Genomic DNA, 27,027 nt, shown 5'->3' on the forward strand with positions numbered 1-27,027 from the left:
CCTTCGCGTATTTATTTACTGTAAAATAAGTTACGTCAATGAAGAACCTTTTTTTGCTTGAGCTAAAAATATTTTTTTGAGCTCATCGGCCATGATTTGGATGCCGGTCTAAAAATATTTAGCTTCAGGCTTCCAGACACAGGGTGGATAATTAGTCAACTACCATTGTCAGATGTTATCAAATTAAATACTTATGATTAATATGGCCATTATTTCGATTAAATATTACTCTCAAAATTCCTTTTCAGGAAGGTTTTAGATGTGTGAGGGTCTTATCTTGCTAATTTAATATCGAGTATTCTTGCCTTCGGGAGGAAGCGGCCATATCCGAAGAAATACCACATACACACACATATAGAGTGGGGTGGAGTGGTGGCGTAGTTGTTGTTGCAAGTTGGTCACCATGCTCGATTTCCAGCCATGGCTTACACCAGTGGTGAGTGATATCAAACTGAACTGTCAGTATGTGTATTTATAAGCATTATAGATTGTAAAATGGCAATGATTAAATAGCTTATGTTTAAGTGAAATAAAAAAAAAACTAGTAAGTGATCGTTATATGGACTGGAAGTACAGCGTAACACAAAAACAATACAATTGTGAAATACAATGATGATATTTTGGGAAACTGATTACGCAATAATCGCCTCACTAGTTCATGAAGCCTGTCCTTTGCCAGGCTAAAGTTTTCAATAAATATATGATTTTTTTTACAATTTTGTATCTACGATCAAACACTAATAACTACTCAAAAAATGTGTATTTTTCCACAAATTTTATGGGGCACTTAATATCGAGATTTGGGGACCTTAAAATAAAATATCTCGGATTTTCAGATTTTTCCTGTTGTTTGTGTCCTAAAAGCTACCGATGTACCACATTTCTATTTCTAACTCGTCGGGAAGTACTCTCGAGGTTTTTGAGACATACAGATTAAGGTCTTTATTTATATAGATGGTGATAAAATATTATCCTGGCAACCATGGCACTCCCCAGATCGTTCCAGACAAACAAATGGAAATCCTCAAATGTATGTGTACCTATACTCGTTGGTTCTTTCGGTAAAGTCACGTAGTTAGAAATAAAATAAAATGAAACAAATCACGACGTTTCGATCGAAACAAATCACGACGTTTCAAATCACGACGTTTCAATTGACCTTCATAGATGCTTGCTAACAGCACTTGCCCCAACAGTCTGTTCAGGCTATACAGGGGATCTTTGTCTTTATGTATGTGTGTGCACGCATTGAGGAGTTGTAGTATAGCAATTAGCGCGCTCCACTACGAACTAGGTGATCTTAGTTCGATTCCCACTCACGGCTATACCACCAGTGATGATTATTTGAACCAGTACTGGGTCTCCCCTAGGTCGACTCAGCCTTAAACGCAGTCGGGCGCAGTGCTGGCCACCCCCCACCTTAGATACCGTGCCGGCCTTCATAGGTGCTACTCGCTCACAGCACTTGTCCCAAATTTTTCTTACTTGATACAGCTATCGTGTTGTGATGGTTCCACCTGAAGACGGAGGCTTGTGTTGCCTCCGAAACGTCGTGATTTTTATTTTATTTTCATTTTACTTTTATTAATTAAATTTTTTTTACCTACGTGACTTTACCGAAAAAACCTAAGAATACTTGTCCCAAAAGTCTGTGAAGGCTATATGGAAGATCTTTGTCTTTTGTGCAGCCAGTGGAACTATCGGCGGACGAGCCGCACCTTCGCAAGAACGAGCCCCTCCTCACCTGGACCGCCTACGGGGTGGTCGCCAGGGTCACGACGCAGGCCAGCGGCGGCAACCAATCGGCGGGGTTGGTGACGGGACCGGGGCAGGAAGTGGGCGGGGCCGAGGTGGAGATGCCCGTCGATGACGACGACGACGACTCCATGGAACCGGCGATCTACGACAGAACGCAGAGCCTCATCCCCCAGTTTGCAGGTTCTTAGTGGCGGCTTTTGCAATGATTTTCTAGAAATATATATAATGCTTCCCAACTAAAGTTGAGAGTGTTTATGTGTTCGCTCTGTCCATCTGTCCATTTGTAATTCCATACCGTAGGGGCACTATAACTCTGGTAAAGATGATCCGGTATGAAACAGCCTCTAGAAAGGTCTCTGAGCGTCATTATTTTTGCTCTTGGGGGGGGGGGGGACCCCCTGATGGCAGCGTGGCGCGGGTGCGGCACACGGTGACTCGGCGTCGGCCTGCACGTGGACATTCGTCTGCCAGTCGAGGGCGACGATTACTTCGTAACTTGCTCACGCGCCCCCGCCTGGACATCTGTGAAAAGAGCTTCATAGCGCATCGGATTCCTCCTGCAATAGGAACAAATATTCTGATTCCGACTGTGTAATCCCAATCGAGTATTTAAGTAATTTAGTGTTTGTTTTCGAATTTAATCCACCAACCGTACCTCCGAGGTGTTGAGATAAACGTGTGTGCGCCACCGCGCCCGGCGGTTGTATTGGAGGCAGGTTCACTGTAGGCACCGCGCTTCCGTGTCTCCGTGCGTCCGCAGAGCGCCGGGTGCGTGCGCGCGATAATCACGAAGGGATGCCGGGGGCTCCACAACCCCGGAGGCCGGCGGCCGTGTCACGGACGGAGGACGGCACATCCAGCGACGAGGAGGTCAACCTGGACGACTTCCTGAGCCGAGCGAGGAGCTCGCAGGTCCGCCCGCGATCGCTTTCGGATTGCAGGGCTCACGTGCATGCACGGCCCGAGTGATTTGACGCAGTGTTTTACAATCCTTCAGACCTATGTTAAACTCCTGGTTATGATCCACAACTGCAGAGCCAGCTGATATCTGTAGCCAACTTGGACCTCTGTTAGGGTGACTCGGCCTACAATGAGTACCTATTGCAGTCTGTCAATGTAATCGAGCGGGCGAGTGAAAGCTTCTGTGTGTCTGTGGGCATCTGTAATTATCAGCACACTGCTTTCATTTTTTGGTTTAGTTCCAGATCACAACATCTGTGGCTTGTAGTATCTATACCTGTCATGGGCCTTCTCTAGCCTTAAATATGTACATGGTACATTATCAGCAGTAAGACAGGGAGACAGTGGCAATTGGGTATTTTTTGCTGCTCATACCATGCTCTCGTGTGCCATGCTCGCTTTGATAGGTGTTCACGAACAGCAATTTACTCCTGCAGCCTATAGGGTTAAAATGTGTTAAGGGTGGATGCAGAGCACAGTAAAACGAACATAATAATAGGGGTTTTCCCCTTTTTTTCTGGCAACAAAACTGAAACCTTTTTACAAGGATTCATGTCTGCATTAACCACAATACTTGCAGTCAAAATGCAAACAAAAAACATACTATGATAATCTATTATATTATGGTACTGGCAAAGGAGGTCTAATGAAGAACAACGAATGTTTGTCAGTCCACTCGTGGATTTAAACCAGCCCGGACCATGGGGTGCAGCAGTGGGGAGATGTTAACTACCTCGCTTTATATACAGGAGGTCGTGAGTTCGATCCCTACCCCGACGCCTGCTGTATGTTTGGAACATCTAAAAACATGCTTTTGCAGTATTTGGTCGCTGTACATTTCCACTTGGTAAGCCACTTCGTTCAGCTATCATGTATGGCCAGGTTGCTTCTGAAAAAGAGCGACATAGCTGAGTGGGCATTACCTGGTATTATAATTGTTTAGTTTTAATGTCTGTCACGATGCTTGCTTGGCCAAACTTCACGCTGGTCAGGGTGGGTTGGCGGCGTGGTGGGTAACCAGGATCGGTTCAGATATTACTCGCCTCTGATGTTAGCTGTGGCCAGGAATTGAACTCGGGTTGATGAGCTACAGTCTTCTTCTTGGTTCTTTCGGTGAAGTCACGTAGAAGGGAAATAATAAAATAAAAAATTAAACATAATAAAATAATTCTCACGACGTTTCGGCCACAACGCAAGCAGCCGTCCTCAGGTGAAGAACAGGTCTGTCGGAAAGACAGCGTCTGAATGGGCACCACCAGGCTTGGCAGCGTATATTTAAGCTGGGTTGGAGGGGGGAACAGACCTGTTCTTCACCTGAGGATGGCTGCTTGCGTTGTGGCCGAAACGTCGTGAGAATTATTTTATTATGTTTTATTTTTTTTATTTTATTACTTCCCTTCTACGTGACTTTACCGAAAGAACCAAGAAGATGAATCCCTGCAGTCACGAAAGCTTTAAATCGAGAGCTACAGTCTATGAATATATCATGGGACCTTTTTGCCAGTATCAAAGTATGAAAAATAAGAATAGTTTTTCCTATTTCTTGCAATAAAATAGGTGTTAAGATGTTCAAATAGAAACCTGTTACAAGGAATCAAGTCTGCATTAATCACACGTACTTGTGGTAAACATGCAAACAAACATGCTCTGATAATTTTCAGTTTCATTTATTTGGTATAGCCCTGTGAGCCATTCGGCTCTTGAATCGGTTGCAACCGCAGCAAACAAAAAACAAAAACATGAACAAGAAAACATCTTAAAGTGACTATGTGACTATGCGCAAACAGAAAAATCCAGGAAAAACTCCAAAGTCTTCCAGAAAAAAAAAATAATATGCATTGTCTTTGAAACTGATTGGCCTTGACCAGAGACAGCCTTCTTCATGGCCTACTCTCACCAGTGTTAGAACAGAGAACAACGCATATATACTTATCAGAGCATGTCTGTTTGCATGCATGTTCACCACACGCATGTGTGGTTAATGCAATACAAGAATATATGAATCAAACTAATAATCTAATGTTGAATAAATCTGATGTCCTCAAACAAGTTGCACTGTTGAGACGACAGTTGTGGGCTGTGTGTGTAGTGCTGGCCCCACCACCCCATTGTGTTTCTAGTCTCAAAACGTGCCCGCTAAGAGTGCTAGCTCCCCCATCCCACGTAGGCTAATGTGTGGATATTCATCTTTGCCTCTGTGTGTTAGCGGTGAGTTGCTGTGCGCGTCGCAACACTGGGTCTAATTATCCCCAGTGGGACAAAGGAAGGGGTGTCGTACAAAGCCTTGCTGCCGTGTTTCCCTCCGCACGTTGTCTCGTAGGAGGATTCTGTGGATGGAAGTGGTGCTGTGAAATTTACAGCCGGTGCCAGTCACAGCCCTCCCCACAGGAGCCCCCAGCAGCTTGGTATGTCCACACACAGCCTGCCTGCTTCATTGCACGACCGATACATTTGAACAATTTTTTTTATTTTGCCAGGTAAGGCCCACAATGAGCTATTTAGCTCTTTTTCAGAAGTGACCTGGCCACAAATGATAGCTTATCACGTGGAAATGTATTGCAGCCAAATACTCGAAACGCATGTTTTTGAAATGTGGAGGGAAAACTGAAGGGCCCGGAGAAAAATTCACAAGACCACAGGGAGAGAGACACGCAAACTCCAAATATACAGCAGGCGGCAGGGTCTGGATCGAACCCACAACTTCCTGCATAACAGGCGAGGCAGTTAACATCTCGCCACCGCAGGACCCTTATATATAAAATCTAAATCCCCCTTCATGGTGGCAAACGCATGGAGCACGCGCCAGCCACCCCTTGCCCCGCCACTGTTCCATGAGTGCGAGTGGATGTACAAGGGTGGAGTGGCTAGAGCACTGCACTATATGAACGCGTTGGGCCGAGTTTGATTCCCAGCCACAGATAACATCGTGGCCTATATTTGAACTTGTCTTGGGCCTCCCCCTAGGTCAACTCGGCCTTAAATGAGTACCTGGTGCTGCGTGTGAATATTAGCACAAGGGAGACAAAGGGGACTAAGCGTGATGCTGGCTACTTACCCCCTCGTATGCTGTGCCGGCCTTCATAGGTGTTCACTAACGACACTTGCCCCAACAGTATGTAACAGCCTACGTGGGGAATCTTATGTCTTTGAGCAAGGGCCAGATTGTTCATCATGCATCGTATTGATTGAAGTGATGTTGAGGATAATTTTCAGTGGATAGTTGAGCCTCCGAAAAATGATGCAGATCCTGAAAATAGGTTTGCTAATGTGAAATTGATCTTTTCCTGTGTATAATGCGTATCCATTATGAATGAATAAATGAAACTGGAAGGGCATTGGATCAATTAAATTCCATAATGGATGTTATATCAGAGCACTTCTGCTGTCATATGGTAGTGATATAGATTCTCATAATTTAAAATTCCCACGTTAAATGCAATACAATTGAGCATAATGCAATCAATGCGTAGTTATGTATTTATTAATCCTATATGTTTAAGTAGAAGCATTGGTGGTTTTGGCACATTTTTTTTTATATTAACCATAAGTGTAGTCCCACAAATTAGGCATCCTGACATGTGTCATTTCCTAATAAGACATGAGGTGCGATTTTGATGGGAATTATAGTTTTGGAAAATGTGGTTTATTTATGGGTCAAATCAATGGGTTGGCACCACCACCAACATCACAGTATGGATGGTAATCTACAGTTTCTTTGCGTACATCTGACACCGCATTATATTACAATTATTTTTTCCTTACCGAGAAAGGAGGACACATTCCATCTGAATTACAGCCCCAATTGATTGACTTGATTTGCCCAAGAGAAAAAAAAGTCACTTTATAATCATACTATTGGTGTCAGAAATGTTACTTCAAAATCATGGAACTGCCCTTGATGATAGTGACTACATTATAAGGTGCAACGTTAAGTAGAAATATCAATCCAGGAAAATAATATATACTTGAGAAACGTTTTGAAGTTGAGCCCTCTTGAAGTTTGACAGCAGCCCTTTTTGAAAACGTAAATCTGGGTTTCTAAGTCAAACGCCTTTCATTTTTACATTCAGTGCTCCAGATCATCTGCATATTGGAGCGTTTTACACGTTAACACATTCGAATTACGTACGACATTTAAATGGAATGAGTAATAATAATACGCATGGCAGTTGTGCTGCTAAGCTTGGGTCCGCGTGACAGAAAGAAAAACTGAGCCACTTGCGGTGAATGTGCCGGTCATGTGATCCGTGGAGTCTGTGACGGGGTGTTCCGTATTGTGTACTGCTACACCACAGCGTAGTATTAGGTTATTTTGCATTACAAATAAAATGTATTTTTCATATGTTTGTAAAGTGAACACATTTGTGAAATATTCTCAGTCAGAAACTTTCAGCTTTGCAAGACCAGATGTTTGGACAATAATACAAAGTTTATTTTTGCATACAGTAAAACCTTGGATTGCGAGCATAATTCGTTCCCGAAACGTGTTTGTAATCCAAAGCACTCGTATATCAGTTGTGATCACGTGACGCTCGGCAGACAAAGCGTATACACGTACTACTCGTATTGCAAGAGCTCGCTCGTTTATCAAATTAATATTCATTTAAAAAATTTGCTTGTCTTGCAAAACACTCGCAGACCAAGTTGCTCGCAATCCAAGGTTTTACTGTAGTTGTATAAAGTAACATTGCAGTTACAGTGGGAGGCTCTAGATAATACATATCCCATGGGTTAGCATTAAAAATTGTATAGTGGTTATGGAATTTTGGGAATTTACTCATCACTTGCATTTACCCCCGCTCAAGAAGAGAAACGCTCAAAGCACTTGTCAATAATAGCCCTGCCCTAAAAATATCATGACAGGAACAGTTCGGGAAATAGCTCTTAATTATAGCAAAGAGATTGGGAAGAGCCATTTCCTGAAACATTGCCTATTTCATACATACGTTTTACTTTTTGGGCAAAATTTTTCGTGATTTAATATGTTGCGTTTTTGTTATTTGTGCTGTTGCACCACTGCCGACCGCAGTACCACAGACAGTGAAGAACAGGTTCACTGAAGGTTTTAAATGTTTTTTTTGGAAATGAAAGGAACATCTTGACATTTCAGTTGCACTGACCCCCACTCTGTTTTTGATAACCGACCTTCTCTAGTAATTGTTGGTTAAAGAAGGCCATGTGCTCAAAACATCGATATCTGAATTCCCTCTTAAGTAGCAGTGAAATACCCGATTATTTTTAATTTACCCATTTAGTGTCTACGTTATCACACTTGTGCGCGTGCGGTGCCTGATGACTCCTTATTGTTTTTGGCTCTGAATTTCTTTTTTTAAAGCTATCACTGATAGGAAGGCATGAAGGTAAGGCCGAGAGCTAATAATTGGATTGGCGGTGTGGCTTTATTAAAACAGAATTAATGGCTGTTCAAATAAATTGCTTGAAATGTTGGCACCTCATTTTTCAATACGTAATCTGGAAGTTAATATCGTGAGGATTAATGAGTATCTGTTTCTTGTGTTGTTGCTCTTTTATAAGTTCAGGCTCCGCAAGAAAAGTGGAAGGCGGGCACGCACGGCAATTTCAGTACAGGTAAAGAGGTGAAAAGCCATCGGTGTGACGCGAGACGCACTGATTAACGGCGATTGAGCAAGCGTGCACATTGATCATGGTTGTGCTTGCGTAACTAATTCACGAAACACTAATTTTTCTAATGCGGAGCATCAGCTTTAGGAAATCGTCATCGTTTCTGCGCATGGGTCATTACGGTAGGGGGCGGTTGACCATACTTCACTACACCGGTCAGTGCCGGTTGGTAAAGGAAACTCATTCTGTCTCCATTATACAGGTTTTTGGGTTGGCTCGCGTAAATATGAATGCGTCGTTAAACCCGCCACCACCCACCACAGCCAATTAGTAAGGTTTGTCACGTAAACAAAACATGCCACTTGCTTACTAGTACAGCACACCGGTGTGTTGGAGAGTAAACGCACAACATTTACAATTCGAGTACGATGTTTCGCCAGTATTTACAACTAGCAACATCAGGCGACAGATGGGATTTGTGGATAAATCCTCCTGTTTCTGTCTTAAATAGAGGGATAAATGTGATGTCGTCACCTGTGAGCCATTCATTCCATCTCGCCTCTCACCGAGTACCTGAATGCTCTTGGTGCCCCTATTTTCTACTTCAGCTATTCAGCTCTGATAGGCATTCGAGCCTCTTCAGGTTGGCGAGGCAGTGCTCGTTTGAAGAGCAGTAGAGAATAATTTCTATAATGTGTAAGTGTGGGACACCATCACGGTGTAACGGTGAGCACACTGGATTTGGTGTTGCCGGTTTGATCTCCCGGAGTGGCAGCTGAAACAATGTGGAAGTTTACTGAATCCCAACCCCTGCCTCGGTCCACCCAGCAGGAGAAATGGGTATTAGCATAGTTCATCAATAGGTCACAATTGGTGGGGTAAATTGTTGGTATTTCCACCCCTTCTAAGATGTCTGGCCAGTGTGGAAAAAGAGTAGACAATTTTTACCCTCTTAGAATGGTTCTCTAGAGCTCCCTCTAGTGCAGACCATTCTGCCAGCAGTGGCGTGAGCGAGCAGTTGCAGGGCTGCACCTTTGCCTTCTGTATACATTTTAAACGGGAGTAGTCAAGGATTGATGTTTTTGGTGATTACAAATTCAGTTTGCATATCCACAGAGGTGAAATTTGCACAGCCAAATGTGGTTAAAGCCTGGTTTCCAAGTGTGGTGGTTTCAGAAAAGTCACCAGTAAGCACATAAATACCATCGTGTGGTTTAATTCATTACATTCAAACTTTGTATGCATTCCCTGCAGCTGCCCAATAATTTGCAGAAATTGCAAGTGTAAAGTGAAGCTTGAATACTGTTTTACATTTGTGCGGATGGGTCAAATCCAGTTTTTATTTCTTACATTCCATAAAGCAGAGTTGGTGATTTACTCGTTTTAAAGTCCAGTTGTTTGTGTAAGCAAAGTGGATTTATGTGTCTCTAAATGTGTATGTTTTAATGCAACCGGTTCTCAAACCTTCAAAGAAAATATATATTAATGTCAATATTTGTCTCACTAGCCTAATTGGGCTAATTTTGAAGCCTTCTAACCATAACAACAAGTAGTGCTATGATGTTGATTGCTTTATGAAAAATTAAATATAATGACGTTTAAAACTTTTTATATCTTATTTGCTAATATCTGGTTTATAGCATTGTATGAGCATAGAGATTGTTTGCATAAAATGCATAAAAATGCAATAGTGTACAAAGTACAGTGTATATATATATATATATGCTCTGAAATCTTTAATATAAGCATTGTTCTGAATCACTCTCATATGATGGAGATTTTCTTAAAGGAACAGCTGATTACATTGGTTTTGCACTACAGTGATAACAATGACAATGATATCCACATCCTGCCGATGACAATGACACCACATTTGCAAAGTGCTGCTGAATGTAACCTATTGCACTGCTGGCCCCCATGGTCGGCTGTAAATTTATAGCCAACGTCCATTCGTCGTCTGCTATTGCCTGCCTTCCCCACCCTCCTCACAACCCCCTTCCACCACGGTGCTTACGACAAACACGCGTTTTTTTCTCTCTCTTCGGCTTTCAAAGCAACTGGATTTTGCTGCCGCCTGTTATTACGCATCAGCCAAGCATGAGCGGGGGCTGGCTTTTGTCGGTTAAGGGGGAACGCACTGTTAAAACGCGGATTCCGGATCGTTTGGGAAACCGAGATATTTTTTGTTAACGTTTAATTTGATGCTAATTATATATTTTTTTGTAGGGGGGAAAAAAATAAATAAACGTTGGAAAGGCGCTGACGATGTCGTGTCGATTGTTGTTGGTGCGCTCCTGTCGTTGTTATTTAATGGTCGACTTTGGGGAGGGGAAACGCCGTGTCTACGGGCGCGCGAGCGAACGGTCCGCTCACGTGTCCTTCCCCCTGCCGGGTGAGCGAAAGGTTGCGTGCGTTGTTCAGGGGCCCCGTGACTCGAGCGCTGACGAGTCGTGCGTGGGCGGCCTACGCGTCTGCGTGCGTGCGTGCGTGCGCGTGCACCCACGCGTGCGTGTGTGTGTGTGTGACGATCGTGCGCTCGCCCGGCTATTTCTATCCGTCATAAATTGCCGTTCGTTCCACGTTTATCGGTTGAATTATTTGCATTTTGCGTGGTTACTTATTATTAAAGCGTTTTTTTTGTTTTGTTTGTGGTGGTGGTGGTGGTCTTTGTTTATTCCACATGTCTACCTTTTTGGATGCTATTCCTCTCCTACCGTCCCCCCCTCCCCAGCCTTGCTCTACGATCCCTTTTATACGTTGTGGTTTGGACCGCCAGCTCGAACACACACGTGCCGAATGAACCGGTGTCTGTGTTGTTCATACATTAACTGCACAATTATATTTAGCATTTTCCTATTCGTCTCGGCTGCAGCCGTTGTCATGGCATTAATTAATTTACTTCTCAATGAACACGTTGAAAAGCATCCAGAATCAATGGCTCTTCTTCTTTCCACTTGCATCTTGTTGGTGTTGCGTCGCGCGCGTGTCTCTGTTCCTCCTCTTTTCATTCGAAGTGTCCCTGTCCATTCTTTGAAACACAAAACCAGTAATTATCATGAAACACAACAATTCAAGGTAAGATGTTATTTGTTTGCATTTTTGTTCCGGTTACGTTCGTTTCGCTCGCGTATTCTCCGCCGTCTAATAAATTATTATTTTTTGTAATTACCGACATTGTTTTGCAATCGTAGAATGTAATGCAATGCTTGGGTCTTTGCCAAATGCAAAACTAAATGTGCCTTTTGTGTGATACGGTGCGTTGAAATTAAACTTTGTCTTAGTTTGATCCTCTTGTGGTTCTACTTAAAAAATTATCAGATTCAAAAAAGGTCAGTTAAACAAGGAGGGTCAGGTAAACAACGTAGCCCTTGGAGCGGCTCGGTGGGAGAGGGTGTTGAAAGCAAGCTTTTTTTGAGAGCTGTGTTCGAGAATTATTCATCGCACTTAAAGAAACGCTTAAGCATTTCTCTCGTGTTATAGCCATTTAGAATTATTAGACCTCTGCATTCCAAAGAGAAGTATCTTTTAAATAGCCCTTGTTTATGTGTAACTTTATTTGGCGATGTTATGTATGTATGTTGAACTTATTTGTGCTGCTGCTGCGTTGGCAGCGGTGCACAAGCACAAGTGACAAAAAAAACTCAAAAATTTGTCAACAATCCTGTGGCCTTAAAAATATATAACAGGTGACGTTTCAGGCATTGGCCCACGTGCTGTGAAGAAGAGTCATTTCCCAAAACATCATCTCTCGCTTAGTTTTTTTTACAGCCACTTATTGATGAATGTGGGGCTTCTCGTCTGTAACATGTGTATACTAATCCGTCCATGGCATGAAATAAATACTTTCGACAAAGCTACGTTAAAACAAGAACTATAACAGACGAACATTCGAGTCCATGAAATGCATTATTGACCACATCGTTGACTGGATAATCAATTAATGACGTTTCCAACACTGTCTCTTGCAACGGTTGAGTCAGCCAAAGTCAAGAGCAGTGTGCGTGCGTGTGTGAGAGTCCGTCGTTGTGAGACTGTGATCTGCGGTGCTGTCTCGTGGGCGCACCCGGTGCCGTCCGCGGGCTGTGCCCCGGCGCGGTTGTTTGCGTTCGCCGCGGGTGGGTAACGGGAGCGTTTGCGGCGTGTCGTTGTGGCGGCGGTGGTTGTGCCGCGCGTGTGCAGCGAGCTGCCGGAGCGCGAGGAGGGCGAGGGCCAGGAGAGCGAAGTGCAGCACTCGGGCGGACACCGAAACTGGGGCCCCCCACGCAGGTCTGCTCACGCACAAGACAAAGGTCCCCCGTGTAGCCTTAACACTTTGTTGAGGGGGGGTGGGGGGGCAAGTGCTTTATTAGCGAGCGACCTATGGTAGGCCGGTGTTGGCGAACGGGAGGGGGCTGGGTGGTCAGCAACGACGCCCGTCCGCCTTTGTCTCCCTGGTGGTGATGTTTACACACCGCACCAGGTACTCATTTGAGTCAACCTAGGGGAGGCCCAGGACCGGTTCAGGCAATCGTCACTGGTGTAACCCGTGAGCAGGAATCGGACTCGGCTCGCCGTGTTTCATAGCGCAGTGCGCTAGCCTCTACACTCCTGTTGGCACATGTGCGTGCACACAAAGACTTAAAGATTCCCCCATATGGCATTTAATAGACTGTTGGGGCAGGTCCTGTGAGCGAGCTTCTGTTAAGGCTGGCACGGCGCACAAGGGGGTGGGGTGTCCGATGTGCATGGCACAGGACTGGAGTGTGTGGCATGTGCGTTTGTGTGTGTTTTTTGTATATTATGGTGTGTGTGTGTGTGGTATGTGTATGATGTGTGTGTAAGGTGTACGGTGTAGAAATATGGTGTATGTGGTGTGTGTTTTGTGCAGTTTGTATATGGTGTGTGTGGTTTATTTGTGTGCGGTATATGTATGGAATGCGTGTGGTGTGTATGTATGGTGTGCATGTGGTATATGCTGTGGAAATATATTAGATCTGCCAGTCATCTCATTTAACCCATGGCACCTGGGTCTGTCCCATGGCCTCTCAGCGAGCCTTCAACACTTAACGTGTCCTCGGAGTGCACCTAGCCTGGCACAAGCGCCGTGGTGACGTCGCCTCCGCTTAGTGGCGAATGGCGGCTGCTGTTGTCTTTGTGTATATGGTGCATGATGTGTGTGGTATGCACTGGTGCTGCCTGGGCACTGCAGGGTCGAGCTACGGCGAGTTCCAGGGGTGCCACTGGGCATCAGCATCGTGGGCGGTCGTGACCAGGCCAGCGGTGGTGCCGCCCCTGTCAACCCGCTCCATGCCGGCATCTTCATTAAGCAGGTCCTGGAGGGCAGCCCGGCCGACACCACAGCTGGCCTGCGTGCTGGCGACAAGATTGCTGCTGTAAGTATCTGTGTATCAGGCATTGTGGGGAGCGGTTGTGTAATAGTTATTGGTGCTGAGCTACTAACCCGGCGTGACCAACAAGTTACTAATAGTACGCAAGGTTTATGGTACTCGCCACCATAGCCACGGTCTTTGGTACTTGCCATCATACGCACAGTCTTTGGTACTCACCATCATACCCAACGCCTATGGTACCCCAGTGTGGGTTTAGGCAGGGGTGTACTTGCATGGACATCACATTCTCTACTAAACTATGTTATTTTACCAGGTAAGGCCAACTGAGCTACATAGGTCTTTTTCAGAAGCGACCGAGCCACATATGATAGCTCAAACGAAATGGATTATCATGTGGAAATATTAGCCAAATACCCTAAACGCGTGTTTCTAAATGTGGAGGGAAAACCCGGAGGACCTGGAGAAAAGTCCACGCGACCACGGGGAGAGAGACATGCAAACTCCAAATAAACAGCAGGTGTTGGGGTCGGGATCTAACCCACGACCTGCATACCAGGCGAGGGAGTTAACATCTCGCCACTGTGGCGCCCCATTAACTGCAGCAGTGTGTAGGGAATTGCTAAGAGGACTTAAACCTCAACTTCATTTACCTGGCCTATAATGTCATCATGGGGCCATGGCTTTGTGTAGTTTTCAGGTTTCTGAGTCCCTGACCCCATTGTTAGGATTATTAAATACCTTGCCTAAAATATTTGGCAGTTAACCAGCATTGATTCCAGAAACTGCTGATGAGACACTGAATTTTGAAACCGTTCCAGCCTGTGCTTGTACTGAACCAATGCTGATGAAATTGTGCACTTGCAGATGGCCATTGGGCCGATGGTTTGTGTACGAAATGTTTGACATTTTTTTGCATGGATAGACAGACACATGGAGGCGTCATATTGTCTACTTATCAATTTTGTAATTGATATCCACAATGACGCTAATGATTAGTTTGTGTTAATGGCGATGGACTGGCCAAAGTAATGCTGTGCGTCGGAACCATTCTCTGTTCGCTTGGCTCCAAAACTATTGAACGTATTTCTTTTTGACCGCATAGATTGACAAGTTTTCCTTGGCTGTAGCAGTGAAATTTCCATTTGGTGTGGATAAAACAAGAGGCTAATCGATACCCCTGTGCGGTCAATGGATGGCTCCCCACTGGTGCATGTGTTACCTATGATGCTAATTTTATACTTTCTACTTGTGCGAAAAAGTAGGTGGGAGAGTCTGCTCCAACCAGAAACTGGAGCTCACCATGAGGTGCCACGGTGGCTAGGAGATGTTAACTACCTTGCCTGGTATACAGGAGGACGTGGGTTCAATCCTGACCCTGATGCCTGGGGTATATTTGGAGTTAGCTGTCTCTCTCTCCCCGTGGTCGTGTGGATATTTCTCCGGGTCCTCCGGTTTTCCCTCCACATTTTTAAACATGCGTTTAGAGTATTTGACTGCTATAAATTTTCATCATGATATGCCAGTTCGTTGAGCTATCATTTGTGGCCAGGTCGCTTCTGAAAAAGAGCTATATAGCTCAGTGGGGCCTTACCTGGTAACATAAAAAAACAGTTCATAGTTTAGTTTGTTTAGGAGGGTGGGGTGTTATAATCACCATCACCAAAACAAAGCACATGCCTGGACATAAAACGAACTATCCTCTCCACTCTCCTCCATGAGTGATTGGGTGGCTGTGGAGAGGGCGTAGAAGTTCCCTACCTAGGTAGCGAGGGTGCTTATCACCAGCGCAGGCTTACCAGTGGAGGTCCGAATCAGCGGAGCGGATTTATATTTTTCCTCGATTGCATAATGGTGGTGTGTGGAAGCAGCCCCGGCCTCTCCATGCCAAGCTTTGCGTCTTCCCGGGATCAACAGTGCCCTGCCTTCTCTATGCTGGAGAAACGTGTGGCTACTTTTGCAGGAACACGTGAGCCGGTTTGAAACATTTGGGCTGGCCTGTCTGCGATCCACCCTGGGTTTAACCATACTGGATTGCTTGAGGAGCTCACAAATTTGTGAAAATCTAGACAGTCCCACCAGTGAGCTTATCTGGCAGGAGATGATGCATTGACTGTTTCATGTACCCTCTATGCCCAGCCAGCTCATGTCCAAGCAGCTTTTGTATAGCCAGCTGAACGGGGTTAAATGGGCATGGCACATAACGTGGCAGGGAGAACCTGGAGCTGGGTGGACTTGCTGACAACTGCTACCAGCAATGACAAGATCGGAGCTTGGTGGACTTACTGACGACTGCTGCCAACAGTGACAAGATTGGCCTCTGTGGAGGAGGCTCAAAAAGGATGCTCCTGGGTAATTGGAGGCAGCCACTATTCAGCAACAACAAAAGGCAGAGGAGCGATGCTCACAACAACGAGGAGAGTGCCGGGCGTCCGACACCACAAGGTGGCACGGTGGGGAGCATTTACCCATAGCGCTTAGGTGTCTCCCGTGACTTGGAGATTTCACATGGCCACAAAGTGCACATAACTCGGCACAAGTGCTGTGGTGACGTCACACAAATGGCTGCTGTTGTAGTTGGTATTTAACAATTCATGCCACCCATCCCCTCGCTGTTTGGATGAATTGTTACGATTCACGGTCATTATTTGATTTAAACATCTTATTTTTTACGTGAGTAAAACTCAGTTTTATATAGTTCCGTTCGTCACATTAGCCTTCATGTGTATCTTTTATTTTTATTTTCATGAAGTGTAGTTGACTTGCACACAATTCTTTTGCATGTGTAGTGAGTCACTGCAGAGACACGAATAATAGTAAGAGGCATACACGTTTATTCTACACTTTCCACAGTATAGGGGATAACTATATATGGGTCAGGACAGCCGGCACACTGCCTGACCCAACACCGATGAGGAGGTGAAGACGGGGACGAAGACTTGTGAAGACAACGGGTTTCATTCCCACACCGCAGCAGCCCCGACCCAGCGTCGGGGCCTCCCTTTTATCCTCCGGCGCGTGGCCTGGCTCCTCCCTCGGCCACGCCCCCTTCTGGAACCTACCAGAAGGTTCTGGGCTCTGCCCCACGTGTCCTCTCTGTCACTTTTACCCTACATCCATGACTATCACGTGCCCTACTGGCAGACCGGCCGCTGTATCCTTTAATGCCCTTCACTGCCAGCAACCGGCGCTACGCGCTCCAGGGCACACTTCACCTGCCCTGCTGGTAGACCGAGCTATTACACCCACGATCCCGCTCTCTACCAGTAACCAGCGCTACGTGCCATAGTGACCCATTCTATGTCTCTACACATGTATTGCGAAACAAATAATTATAATCACTGACTCGTTACACGTGTAGTGGTGTATTCACACGGACACTGTCAGCTTTTCTCCTGTGTCACTGTATTACTTCGCATCCCGCACGGATGCTCCTCGCTCTTTACAAAACGCACTCTTGCTTCGTACTCTCTCTCTCTCTCTCTTACTCCGCTCGCCTGCCACTTAATACTCTGCTAGCCTGTTACTGAATACTCCGCCAGTCTGTCAGCCTTCTCTCACACCTCCAAACTCGTCCGTGCCCCCAGCGGGGGATCAGCCAACACCGCTGGGGAGGACGAGGTGTGGAGGGCGATGTCCCAGGCATCTTGTCTCTGGCTCTTGTCCTCTTCGTTCCTTCAGCTCCAACCAACTCAACCGCGTGTTCTCCGCACACCCCGTTATATCCCCCTCCTCATTGAGGGTCCTCAGTTGCCCCCTATTAAGCCGGCGCCTCCTGCACGTGCTCTCTCTCCCTTATCATCTCCACCTCCTGTCTCTCCGGCGACTGCTCCATGTTTGCATGCTTGCACCTGCCTGTCCCTAAACGCATCCACCGAATTACCGCTTCTCCCCGTAATTGCTGGCGCCTCTCTGGCGGCTGTTCCATGTCCTAACGCTTGCACCTGCTCGCCCTGAAATGCACCCGCTGTTTGCAACCCTGCGCACGTTACGCCACTACACATGCATGGTATGTATGGGATGAAGAAACAACTTGCCCTGCGGTGCAGTATCTGCCACGCTGTGCCTTGAACCTAGAGACCCCAGCTCGATTCCTGGCTGTGACTGATATCATTGGTGAGCGGTATCTCCACTGTTACCAAACAGCATTGACCAGTGTGGTGAAGTATGGTCAACCAGACTTAATTTCTAAGGTATGGTGAAGCTTTTATTCGGGTGGCTGGAAAGGTCAGTGAATTAAAATCCTAGTTAAGGATTGAGACAGCCCATCATCTGTCTGTGACGGGTAAATTAATTCTCAATATTATTTAATCCAATATATATAAAAAAAGCCTGACGTAGTTTGGTAATCGAAAATATATTTCATTAAATTATTAAATTCCTTATGGCAAAAGGGAGGAGGAGGAGGCCTTGGCAATTACAGCGAGATCATCTTGTCTCGGTGAGCTCCGGCTGCACGCGATATTTTCGAGATAAATGTTTGCACGTGTCATTTTATCCGTGCATTGATTTATTTTTTTAAAAATCGTGGGGGCGAAGTATACTTTGGAAAATGCACTGAGCGACGGGAAAAAGGTGAACACGCGGATCGGGGAGCAAACACCAATTTTGAGCCGTCGTGTTGACCCGTGGAAAGAAAGAGGGGCGAGTGCAGGGCAGAGGTCGCAAACGGGTTTTGATTCCTTACCCGTACCCATACCTGGCCGCACCAGGGTCGCAAACGGGTACCCGTACCCGTACCCGGCCGTACCCATACCCTACCCGTGGCTGGGTACGGGTATCGGGTACCTGATTGCGACCTCTGGGATGAAGCCATGTTGCAGGCGCGGGTCGGTTGATTCTAGGAACTTGAATTGTGAGAAGAGACAAGACGTTGGGAAATGAGTGACAAACAGTTACCAGTGACTCACGGCCTACCCGTACCCGTACCCGGCCGCACCAGGGTCGCAAACGGGTACCCGTACCCGTACCCGGCCGTACCCATACCCTATCCGTGGCTGGGTACGGGTAGGGTACGGGTATCGGGTACCTGATTGCGACCTCTGGGATGAAGCCATGTTGCAGGCGCGGGTCGGTTGATTCTAGGAACTTGAATTGTGAGAAGAGACAAGACGTTGGGAAATGAGTGACAAACAGTTACCAGTGACTCACGGCCTACCCGTACCCGTACCCGGCCGCACCAGGGTCGCAAACGGGTACCCGTACCCGGCCAGGTACGGGTAGCCGGGTATCGGGTAGGGTACGGGTATCGGGTACCCGGTTGCGACCTCTGATGCGGGGACACGTCATCGCGAGCGGGGATGATGTGCCACGGTCCGGATGACGACGGGTTGGCCGCCAACGGAGGGAACGCATCTGACGGGATGGCCTCTTGCGGAGATGGAAGCGATAAAATCGCCTCTGTGTGTCCGGGAACTACGGCGCAAACTTGGAACGTGCACACGGTTCGTTTGATTCCGGTGGCTGCCGGAAACCACAGGCAAGCTGGAAGACAGCCAGAACCGGTACTAACCTACACTTGCCCCAAGCTCTCTGGCCCTACATCGCGATGTTACGGCCCACTCCATGGGAGGAAACCGGGAGTACCCGGAGAAAACCCGGGCATGCGAGTGGGAGGGTGCGGATACACTCAGTCCCCCTAAAGATGGAGATTGTTCCCAATTGCTGTACTGCCTTATCTGGCGAGCCAGGAGATGGCGACCTCGCAGCCCCCAGGGGGTTTTGGGAGACTCGCAAACATTTGTGTGATCCACCAACCTTCGCTGCCACCCTCAATGCTGGATTGCAGTCGTGAGCCACATTGCCTTCTTGGCTAGATCGGTCGGAATGACGGCAGCGTGTGTTTGTGTGTGTGGGACCTTCATCCAGCAGTGGATATTACAATCAGAATCTTTATTTAGACTGCAAGAGGAATCCGATGAGCTATGAAGCTCTTTTCCACAGATGTCCAGTATGAGCGAGTCAGCAAGTTACGACAGCGAACAATAAAAAAAATCGATCGAAGTGCAAAATCCAGAAAAAGGTAAGCAAGTCACTGCATGTCCGATTTATCACGCTTGGGCAATGCAGCAAAAAGAACAACAAACCAGTCCCAGACCACACCAAGACAACACACACAGCCTCAATAAAATGGCACATTAGCATACACGATCGTGGCTGACAACAATTACGATGGGTTATTTCGTCACGAGCTCTGTTATTCTGTCGGGTGCACATTCCGGTCTGCTACCGCCCTTAATTGGAGCGAGTACGAACTCGTTTACCCTCGCCGCTACGTTGCTCGTGCATCAACCTCGCGGCAATGAATTATGACAGCGTCGGGCCCAGCTGTGATGGCTCCAGCTTCTTGCGTGTAATGGGCTTTTGTCGTGCGGGACGCAGTCTTTAATCAAAGACGCGGGGGCCTCCCTTCCCTGGCGCGCGCTGCCAGGATGTTTAAATGAAATGAGCTTAAGCTCGAGTTTTTGACAAAGTCGACAGACGTCTCACCATTAATTTGGCCCCCCTTTTGTTGGAATCCACCCAGTGATGTTGACCTACTAAGGTTGACGACAATTAAAATCGGCCTCTACGGTTTGCTGTGATCTTCCACGTCCGTACGGCGGGGACTCGGTCGTTCATACGTCCACGTCGAGGTTGACGAGTCGAAAAGTGGACGGCTTCGGGAGTAGCCGCGTGAATGAAATGCTGCCGGCGAGTGATAGAAGTTGGCGGTGGTGTTGTGACAACTTCGCCCATGATTTGAAACTTGGTGACCTTGTTATGCCCAGGAAAGGCTTCCTGAGCCCAACATGATCTTAGGGATCCCTGTTTAGTATCTTTTAAAACATTATAGTTGAGTCAATTCTGAGAGAGAGCAGAGACCGGAATGGCCTGATAAAACTTGCACCGTTGAGATGATAACGCAAACTTTACTGTGCAGATAGCCCCATCAGAACACACACCCTACTTGCTGAACTGCCACACGTAGGTGCCTCGTGCCCTGCAGGTAAGCATCTCGTGCGCATCATAGTTCCATCTCGGTGTGATCCACCAACACCGCATTCACAAGCTCCGTGTCATGAGAGCAGCCAGCGCTGCTCTGGCTCTCATTGCCAAGAATGCTTGCAGATGCATTATGGGGGAACATTGGCAGCAATCCAGACACTTTCTTGTCAAAGGCAGACAAGATGGTTCATGCAATGGTATCATAATCGTCGTCATCACCCTCATTTATAATGCACATAATCGATGTGCAGCTTCCAGTAACACGATTGCACATCTTTTTATTTAAAGCTTTCGTGACTGCAGGGATTCATATTCTTGGTTCTTTTGGTAAAGTCACGTAGAATGGAAATAATAAAATAATATTAATATAAAACAAATATTCTCACGACGTTTCGTCTGCAACACAAGCAATCATCATCAGGTGTGAAATCGACTGCAACACAAGCAATCATCAGGTGTGAAATCCACACCTGATGATGATTGCTTGTGTCGAAACGTCGTGAGAATTTTTTATTGTTTTATATTTGTATTATTTTATTATTTCCCTTCTACGTGACTTTACCGAAAGAACCAATAATTCGATTGCACATATTTACGTTGTGAACCAGTGGCATGCTTGCTTTACAAGGGAGATTAAAATGCATTGCATTTACAACCGCCCCAGAGTAATTACTGTAGAACACATTGGAGCGTGCCTTATCTTGCTCGTAACGCAGCTCCGCTATCTTCGGGTGGTGCTCACTCCGTGGTGCGCCCTGTGGCTCTTTCGTTGTCGGCAGAGATAGCTTTCGTCGTTGCCGAGTTGCGTGTGTTTTTACGTGTTGCATGCTCCCACACACGCCGGTAGTTTGTAGCTCAGTGCGCTCATCAACGCACTACAATCCCGTCGACCTGAATTCGATTCCCAGCCATGGCCAACACTAATTTGCCACTGATATCTGAACTTGGTTGGCCCTTCCCTAGGTCGGCTCGGCCTTAAAATGAGTACCGAGTGCAGGGTTTAAACATCAGCACTGGGGAGACAAAGGCTGTGGTGTTGGCCCCATCACCCCATTGTGCACTATTCCAGACTTAATAGGCATTTTACTAACAGTACTTGCCCGAAAAGTATGTTGTTTGGTTGTTTAGTACTTTTGTGTGTCTGTGAATGTGTAATGTGGGTCATTGTGTTGCCGTGTGTGTATTGTGTGTGGATTTCAATGGTGAGTGCTCGTCTGCATTTGCAGATGAGGCATGGTTGGCGACATGTGGTGCGATCCTGACGAGAACCGACTTGCTTATTTCCCAATCAATCGAACCACTCCCTGTCTCGCACCGTGCCCCTTAATAGGCGCTCGCCAACAGCGCTTGCTCCGACCACTCGCGAGTCCACACGCCGACCTCTTTGCCGGCGTGTGCGTGCATTCGTTTATTGTCGGTTGTGTCTGCCCCCCGGCGCAGGTCAACGGAGTGCAGCTCCTGGACGTCACTCATGCAGAGGCTGCGGCCTTGCTGAAGCGCTCGGGCAACCCGCTCGTGCTGACCGTGCAGTCCCTCGTGACTGTCCCACGGGTGAGTGAGTGAACGAGTGAGTGAGTCACGTTGCGTTACATCATGGGACCTCCTTTGCCAGTACCAAAATATACTAATAGGGTTTTTCCCTTTGTTTCTGGCAACAAAACTGACACCTTTTGCAAGGAATCATGCTTACATTAACCACAATACTTGCGCCTTTTGGCGTCATCTGGTCGAACACCATATGAGACTAGGCTCTAAAGAAAGCTGTCTCTGGTGTGGACCAATCAGTTTCAAAGACAATGCATAAATTATCAGAGTATTGTTTTTTGTTTGCATTTGACTGCAAGTATTGTGGTTAATGTAAGCATGATTCCTTGCAAAAGGTGTCAGTTTTGTTGCCAGAAATAAGGGGAAAAAACCTATTAGTTCACGTTGGGTTCTTTACTACGGCTGTGCTGCCAGGCAAAGCAATTTGCCGCACCTGCTTAGGGTTTTTGATTACATTTGTTAAGGCCAGGAGCATGGAAGCGTAGTACGATAATGGATTTTGCTGGACTCGCCTCTCTGTGCTGCCCACAGAGTGAGCCTGACGGCCTATAACACCTGTTGTGTAGGTGTAAGCAAATTACTTGGTGATACTGCATTGGCGGTGGTACACAAGCACAAATAACAGAAATCCGTGACACTGTAAAAAACCCAAAAAAACACACCACACATCGAAAATCGTCAAACAACTCGCAGTACGTCCAGAAAGCACATCAGAGGGGAAGGTGTGGGGTCGGTCCTTGTGTATGCTGAGCAGTCTTTGTGAATTCACAAACCTGTTTGACACTCATTTGTAATATACATTGGAGAGTATATATGTACGGGCAGCACGGAATCAATTTGTAGTGTGGTTAAGGCATCGCTGATTTCAATGAACTTGCGTTTTTCCCTCCGTGATTGTAGTCCGTCAGTAGCGACGACCGGCGTTTATTTTACGATCGTGATTATGAAGCCGCCTGGCGCTCTGAGCCTTTGCTGCCAAGGTAGTTGAGCAGTCCCATTGGCCTCTGGTTCCTTTTGAATTGGTCTGTTGCCTCGAAATGCACAGCCACCTGATTGTATTGTGTGGAATTGCCAAAACACCTCCCGCTGTAGAGTTGCATTGCTTGTGATAGAAAACCATGCGTATGCCGGTATTTTGTTCCTCTGCCTGGGAATAAATAAGCGGATGATGCTGCGCTTATCTGCCCCTCCCGTGTAAAAAATAAAAGCACTTTTTTTTACACGTGACATCAGCCATGCTGCTTTCTTGGGAGGTCATCGTTTCAGTAGCATTGGTTCAATACGAGCAAATGATGGACCGCATTTGACATTCGGTGTCTCACCAGAAGTCAGTCTCCCTTTTGAACCACGTATGCTCACTCTACTCCCCTCTGCTGCAGCAATCACGGCTTTCTTCAAAGCCCCCAGTCAATCTTTGAGTGGGAGGTCGCTCATTCTCTCTGCTGCTCCTCTCATCTGTATTGACCTTCCCACAGCCGTCCGTGTTGTCAGCTCCCTGCCCCTGTTCAAGTCCAGACTCGGCACCTCCCTTTTTTCCACCACCCATGACCGACTGCTTCCTTAATTAAAATAAATCTGCTCACTCTTTCTTTGCAGAATCTTGAGATGTGGTTAGATTTAGACTCGATATAAATCCTAATTTGGTTCTATTCACAAACTGGCAGGCTAGTGTATGACCTGGAATTGAAAGGGCTTCCGTTCAAATCCTATTCATGGGTCGACTCGGCTTTTCATCTCTGAGGCCGATACAATTACACTGGTCAACAATTTTTTTTTTTTTCTGGCCTGGACTTTTGCAGTTGTTTTAGACTAATTTCAGGGTGCTGATTCCAAATCTGATCTCAGATTTGCTCTATCACATCTCATTTTTATGCTATCGGCATACCCCATTTTCATTGATTTTACCCGAAATTAACTCTGTCACTTATGATTGCAAGTTGTTGCGAGTCAGTGACTGCTTTAGTGTTAAATTATGGTGCTGTATTTTTAGGATAGTGTGTTTATAATATCATTTTATGTAGATATCCACATTTATTTAATATTTTTCTTCTGCAGTTTTTATTGAAACTGCAATATTTGATATCTCAAAAACCTGATGTGATAGACAAAAACTGATGCCAGATTTGGAATCGGCACCTCAAAATTACATTATAACCGTTGGAATACCTTATGCCAGAAAAAGTGTGTTGACCAGTGTTATTAGCACTTTGTGGAAAGTCAAAAGTGGTTGTCCTGTAGAGTAACTGCCCACTGCCATAGGATTGTGGAATGTCTACCACTGGCTCAGGGCTATTAACAGAGGTGTGCAACCACCCCTTTCACCATTTGAGCCAGGGCTTTGTATTTTGCCCTTTCACGGCTTCAGTTAAACAATTGTCATTTTACCGTCGGGTATTGAAATTCGTGTTTCATCGACATTGCAAAATTTCCCGTCTCATCGTATGTCAAGTATGACTGCAAAGGGGCATTCCTGGCAGTGCATTGGGTGTTCAAGGAAGAGGCCTACCCAAAAAGTACACAGCTGAAGCCTTCTACGAGAGCGGTTCCGCGTGTCTGTACGCACATGTCAGTGAGCCGCTTGAAAGATGTTGGGTAATGATTGGTGTAATCATGCAGTGGCTCTTTTTCTTTTATTACCTGGGCATAGCACATCAATCAAATAGCACTGCAATTCCGATCGAAATAATGTGTCCCCTTTACGCGATTACGGAAATATGTTCCTATTATCCCGACCGCAAGCTGACGTTTACATCCGTGCTGAGATGTGTGATGGTACATTGAGTTTCATGCGTGTCAAATGATTTGACTCATTCCATTAGTAAGCCATGCTTTATACAATTATATATTCTGTACTCTTCTGCAGAATGGCACTCCGTATGTATTGTCTGGACGATTGTGTAATTTTTGACTGAGGTTGCCTCATGTTTTGGGAATTGTCCAGATACACACCACGGCCCTGTCTCCCCAGGCTCCCTTGACTACGTCTTACGTTTGAAGATTCGTTCGTGAGAAAGAAAGGCTTTCACTTGAGTTTGAGGCGAGCCATAGCAGCTCGCTAGGGACGCGGCTGCAGTGACGTCATGAGAGCGCTATCACGGAGAACCTAAAAGTCAACCTTTAAAGGGCTCTTTTTTTCACGCGATAACATTGGCCACTTAACCCGCGACGCATGTTCACAACACAACATCTGTTTGCTTTGAGAGTTGGGTAATCCCGTGCTACCTCCAATTAGCACGGTTGGCTACATGAGGCCTGAAAGAAGTTCAACATACAATACACATCTATTAATTTAAATATTTGTTTGGTCTATTTTCCACAATTCTATCCGAATTGTGCCGTCGTTGTCATGTCGTGAGACAAAGTATCCAATCAGAACTCTCGGAGAGCGGTGCACTCTTTTGTGTTTTTGACCCGCGGAAGTGAATACCTCTAAGCTCCCTCTAGGGATCTCTTCAAAGTGACCTCTTGTTTGCATAGAAGGGAGGCAGCAATTTCCTTCTCGCCCTAAATATCAGTGCTTAGAATACCAGTTCTTAGAACTGATATTTAGCCAAATTAAGTGTGGAACCATATTTATTGTGATAGTTTGTGCAGCCCTTGATGACCAGGCTTTAGACCATAAACTCGCTACACCTGAGCATCCCAATTAGTTAAGGAGCCCTTCTACAAGGACGACCACAGCCCAAGACTATCAGCAGTGGGCGGTAGTTACAGGACGTCTCAGGGTCGAATCAGGCAGCTGCCTCTGTTTAATCAGAGGCAGCTGCCTGCTTCAACAACTGGCATAATGGTAAGATCACCAACGCCGTTTAGTTTGTTGTCCTTCCCCCCCCCCGCACCTCCAATTAGCACGGTTCGGCTATGTACGGTGCGAAAGAAGTTCATCGTACATACAGTCCATACAAAGACAAAGATTCCCCCGTATAGCCTTGATAGACTGTAGGGGCAAGTGCTGTTAGCGAGCACTATGAAGGCCGGAACGGTACACGAGGGGGTGGGTGGCCAGCACCACGCCCGACCGCCTTTGTCTCCCCAGTGGCGATGTTTACACACCGCACCAGGTACTCATTTCAGGACCGGTTCAGATAATCGTCACCGGTGTTTGCCGTGAGTGAGAATCGAACCCAGGTCGCCAGGTTCATAGCGCAGCGCGCTAACCGCTACACCACCGCTCCCCACAGTCCATACAGCATACATACACACATGCCGACGGTCTTGGTCCGTGGTCGTCCCTGCCTGGATTCGAATCCGGGATCTAAGCGGTTGCAGCTCAGCGCTCCGACCTCGAGCCACCCAGCCAACTCCCAAGCGCTGCCCTCTCATATTTCTGTCTCCGTGTCGGCAGCCGCACAGCGTGCACACCCTCCTGATGGCTCCGCAGTTGCCCCAAGAAGAGCAGGTGGAGGTCAAGGTGCATCGTGCACAGGTGACTGAGTGGCGGCAGTGAAGCCCTCGTTTTTCTGCTTGATCCGCCAACTCCCTCCTCCCATCGTGATTGTCATCTTCACCAGCCGTCGTCTGTCCACTTGCTGGATGAAGGCCATCGCGATCGCCCATCTCGCGCGTGAGCTGACCTCATCGCTCCCTCTGTCGTCTGTCGCGGTTGGTTTTCCTGTCAGGGCTGTTCACCCCTTTGGCTGCCGCTGTGCCGTCAGCGTTGACCGTCAACCAGCCTATCTTCTAGCGACGTGTCCTGCCCAAGCCCGCTTTGTGTAACCGTCAGTACGATGTCTTCCTGTGTGTGGCTCTCAGTGTAATTCCCAGCATGTCCCCTCCCTGCGCTTATTTATTAACGTTTCAGCGTTTGTTTAATTTCCTTTGTCATTGTCAGTGCTTTTAATCTACATTTCGTAAGCGAGCAATGTGC

General features: G+C 46.6%; 1 protein-coding gene across 3 annotated transcripts in view; it reads left to right on the top strand.

Moving 5' to 3' along the window:
* The window catches only part of LOC133352061 (inaD-like protein), a 162,973-nt gene that overhangs the window by 35,358 nt on the left and 100,588 nt on the right, over window positions 1-27,027 (top strand). For 2 of the 3 annotated variants that reach the window (XM_061567789.1, XM_061567788.1), the window contains exons 15-22: window positions 1,689-1,938; window positions 2,519-2,670; window positions 5,039-5,123; window positions 8,259-8,307; window positions 12,481-12,567; window positions 13,490-13,673; window positions 22,056-22,166; window positions 26,506-26,586. In XM_061567789.1, coding sequence (XP_061423773.1) covers window positions 1,689-1,938; window positions 2,519-2,670; window positions 5,039-5,123; window positions 8,259-8,307; window positions 12,481-12,567; window positions 13,490-13,673; window positions 22,056-22,166; window positions 26,506-26,586 — 999 coding nt within the window. The remainder of the gene's footprint in view (window positions 1-1,688; window positions 1,939-2,518; window positions 2,671-5,038; window positions 5,124-8,258; window positions 8,308-12,480; window positions 12,568-13,489; window positions 13,674-22,055; window positions 22,167-26,505; window positions 26,587-27,027) is intronic. The other variant, XM_061567790.1, reaches the window with a different exon arrangement.

Source organism: Lethenteron reissneri, chromosome 39 (assembly GCF_015708825.2).
Source record: "Lethenteron reissneri isolate LAM-NWPU_2019-01 chromosome 39, ASM1570882v1, whole genome shotgun sequence".
Classification (NCBI taxonomy): Eukaryota; Metazoa; Chordata; class Hyperoartia; order Petromyzontiformes; family Petromyzontidae; genus Lethenteron; species Lethenteron reissneri.